General features: G+C 52.7%; 1 protein-coding gene across 1 annotated transcript; it reads right to left on the bottom strand.

The window, feature by feature from the left end:
• Window positions 1-577: 577 nt before the first annotated feature.
• Window positions 578-3,098, bottom strand: LOC123074988 (transcription factor DUO1-like). Its single transcript, XM_044497692.1, has 3 exons — window positions 2,631-3,098; window positions 2,404-2,530; window positions 578-1,581 (listed from the first exon to the last, which is right to left on the bottom strand). The coding sequence occupies exons 1-3, from the start codon at window positions 2,978-2,980 to the stop codon at window positions 838-840; spliced, it is 1,221 nt and encodes a 406-aa protein (XP_044353627.1). The 5' UTR covers window positions 2,981-3,098; the 3' UTR covers window positions 578-837.
• Between the last annotated feature and the right edge of the window lie 409 nt (window positions 3,099-3,507).

Genomic DNA, 3,507 nt, shown 5'->3' with positions numbered 1-3,507 from the left:
AGGAGTTGCGGTTCTACGTTCTAGGAATTGTGCTAAGGAGGACCAGAAGATGGAAGATCCAGTGCAAGTCATGTACATGGTGCTCCGACTGAATGAAGAATGGAAGTTGGTACAAGAGCGAGCGACGAGTTCCTCCACGCGTGGCCTGGTGGAGAAGTGGTGCCCGCTAGAGGAGGGTTTGGGTGAAGGCAAACGGCGATGGTGCAATGTCGAAAGCGCTAGACTTCGGAGCGGGGAGAGGTCCTATGGGACCATCATGGTGCGCTCCTTGCCAGGGCGCGCCACTTCTTTCCCTCTGCTGCTGACCAGGAGATGGCGGAACTACTGGCCCGCCTGCCGCTGGGCAATCCGGCTGGCGATGGAAATAAACGTGTGGAAGCTCTTCCACGAGACCGATTCTCAGTCGGTGGTGAGCAAGATCAAAGACAAGGCGAAAGATTTCTCGCTTAATGGCCACCTGGTCAAGGAGATGAAGTCCCTGCTCCATTCGTAGAAACAAACACATCCTAGCTCAACACACAACACAGCAGCAACGATGCAGTATAATGTCGGGAACAGAAATCCATAGGGTGAATCGCTAGAAACAAACACAGGTACAACAAAGGTTCTCCAACAAATTGTTCGGCAGAAGGTACTTTTACACAGTACTCACAATACGGAAATTAAAGATACATGCATGCCACGCCGCACAAACACACAAGTGTGTTCTTGGGGCAACAGTATACAACAACAGCAGATTGAACCAACCATAAAGTAAAATGCTCGGAAAGGTAAAAACGACAAACTGAAATTAATGGATAGGGTACTTGGATCGATCCGGCCGGCGGACGGACCGCCTCAGTTGAAGCCAGTGAGGTCCAGTGTGGCCTCGTCCTCGGACGTCTGGAACTCCCTGGAGGCCATCTGGGCCACGTCTTCGTCCTGATCACTGCTGCCACCGGCGCTGCTGCGACCCGTCTCGCTGCCGTAGTAGCCGCCACCGGGGTGCTGGGGGAGCGGGAACAAGTTAAGGTTCGTGCATGCAGCATGCATGCGTCCCTGGGCACTAAACATCTGCGGAAATGCCGGCTCTGGTCCATAGGGCAGCAGGTTGTTGCTGTAGGTCGGGTAGTAGTATCGCTCCAGCATCTCGCCGCTGTAGGCGTTGAGGTCCGGCAACGGCACGCTCAGGTTCATCATCCCTGCTTGGGACGATGACCCGGCCGCGTTGGCTGGGTGGAGGTACTGACCCATCCCGTGTGGGCTGGAGACGGCCAGCATTGCAGCGGCACCTGGAACGATCTGGCCGTCATACGCGACGCCGGCCGATGGAGACGGCGGCGCCACGTTCTCGTCAGCCATCATTTTGTCGCGGATGTACTCCTCGAGGAGGGTGAACTGGCCCGGGGCGGCCTGTTGGCTCGTCTTCTTCTTGAACCGGCGCTTCGACTTGAGGCTCCGCCTTGTCGCGTTCCAGTGATTCTTGACGGCGTTCTCCGACCGGCCGGGCAGGCACCTCGCGATCGACGACCAACGGTTTCCGTGGACCTTGTGCGCGTCGATCAGCAGTATGTCATCCGCCTCAGTCCAGATGTGCTCCTTCTGGAATGTGATTATGTCAATCAAAAGTTAATGTCTTCAGATGATTGGCACAAGCAAGTGTAATTGAATTGCATATCATACTGGACATATTAGTACTACGATAGTATATTCATTCTGAAACGGAAACGTGGTAGTTTTTCAAATTCGCCTTATATTGGTAGAAATAAATTGCGTCGCTGAATCCTCGCAACAAAGCTCAATAATATATAGACATCTGAAGCTTGGCCTGGCTGAATGGCCTGGCTGAAACTCGGCAAGGAGTAACAAATAGTCGTTAGAAATTGAATGGTTTTTTTTCGAACGTCTTCAGACGGCAAGGTCCTCCAGCAATTCATATGCGTATAGAGATGAATTGATCCTGCCTACAAGGGAAACTGAGCTAAAACCCCATATGGTGCTTGGTTAATTAAAAAAAAAGGTCGAAAACAAAGACAATAGGCGGCCACGCCGCTAAACATACACGATTTTCAGACGCTTGTGCATCTGCAATTCTGCAAAAAAAAATGTAGAACTAATGTGCTTGACCATTTTCTCCCTCCAATCTCTTCTCAAGGGGCACGGACAAAATTACTCACGCGAACAATTAGTGGCCTTGATGAAGAAATTGGCGCAGTTAATGATTAAAATAAAGGCATGCAGCATGACGAACTATTCATTCCTCACTTAATACCCACTTCCGAATTGTACGACCAAAAGTTCAGCATGCTTCGAACGTAGTAAAAACTAAACTAAGACAATTTAGATTTCCGAATCATATAGATCTATGAAAGATTTCCCATAATTAAAATCAGATCAAGACTATAAGCTGCGATGGTGCATCACCTTGATGCCGGGACGCACGTGATTTGTCCATCGCTCACGGCACTGCTTGCCGATCCGTCCCGGGAGGTGCTCTGAAATGGTCGCCCACTTATGTTCGCCATGCTCATCGACCAATCTCCTGAGAACTCTGCAAACAAGAAAGCAAATTGATCAATTAAGCAGAACAGCTTGCATGCCGCGAGATCAAGCTGCTCAAAAAACGACTCGGATTCAGCTGGTTCACGTACTCATCCTCTTCCTCCGTCCACGGTCCTCTGAACGGTGTCGCCCCATCGTTCCTGGCGGCAGGTCTCTGTCGCCGGACCACGGGGATCTCCACCGGGACGGCCTCAGCGCCATAACCGGCGGCCGCGTGGGTCCCCTCCGGCATGATGAAGGTGGAGGGAGGCATGCCGAAGCCGGAAACGAGCAATCCCGTGTCGGGGAATCCTGCCGGAGCGCTGCCAGCTTGCTGGAAGTGGGGAAAACCATGGGCAGGGCTCAGGGTGTACCTTTCGAACCTGCCGTGCGCGTCCGCCGACATGGCTGCCACCGCCGCCAGCTCCTGGTTCAAAAGCATGTCCCCCAACGACGCCATCGCCGGAGGTCGGAACTCGGAAACAAGGGAGGAGGTCGGCGAAGGAGGGTGGAATTTCGCGGAATCGAGCGAGAGAGAGAGGGGAAGAGTCTGGGCACAGGGAAGAAGGCAAGTCGCTGTCGAGATGAAGATCCAGGGACCCGCATCATATAGAGCAGGAGGTGCCGCCTCAGCCTTTAATCTGCGGGCCCACGTTCATCCGACGGCAAGAAACCTTCCTAGAATATGACGTTCCAAGTACACACATTACACAGACCAGGCGAAGATGGGCCCTTGGATCCCATCTCTGTCTCTGGCGCCCCATGTAGACCAGGAGTAGCCAGTTTTCTCATGAGGTCAGCTGTTGCGCAGTGGGCCCGGGCTGTCGGTACATCTCACTCGAGCAAGCAAGAGCCAGTGATGACGAGTTTGTTACAGCTGACAGGGAGGCGCTGCTCCATACAAACTTCCAAATATAGGTATGTCCGTATGCGCATAAAGGGCTCTTGCCACTGAGATCCCAATGGCAACTCTTTTCAGTGGAATTC

Source organism: Triticum aestivum, chromosome 3D (assembly GCF_018294505.1).
Source record: "Triticum aestivum cultivar Chinese Spring chromosome 3D, IWGSC CS RefSeq v2.1, whole genome shotgun sequence".
NCBI classification, from domain to species: domain Eukaryota; kingdom Viridiplantae; phylum Streptophyta; class Magnoliopsida; order Poales; family Poaceae; genus Triticum; species Triticum aestivum.
The sequence above is the reverse complement of the archived record's forward strand: the minus strand, read 5'-3'. Positions and strand labels throughout refer to the sequence as shown.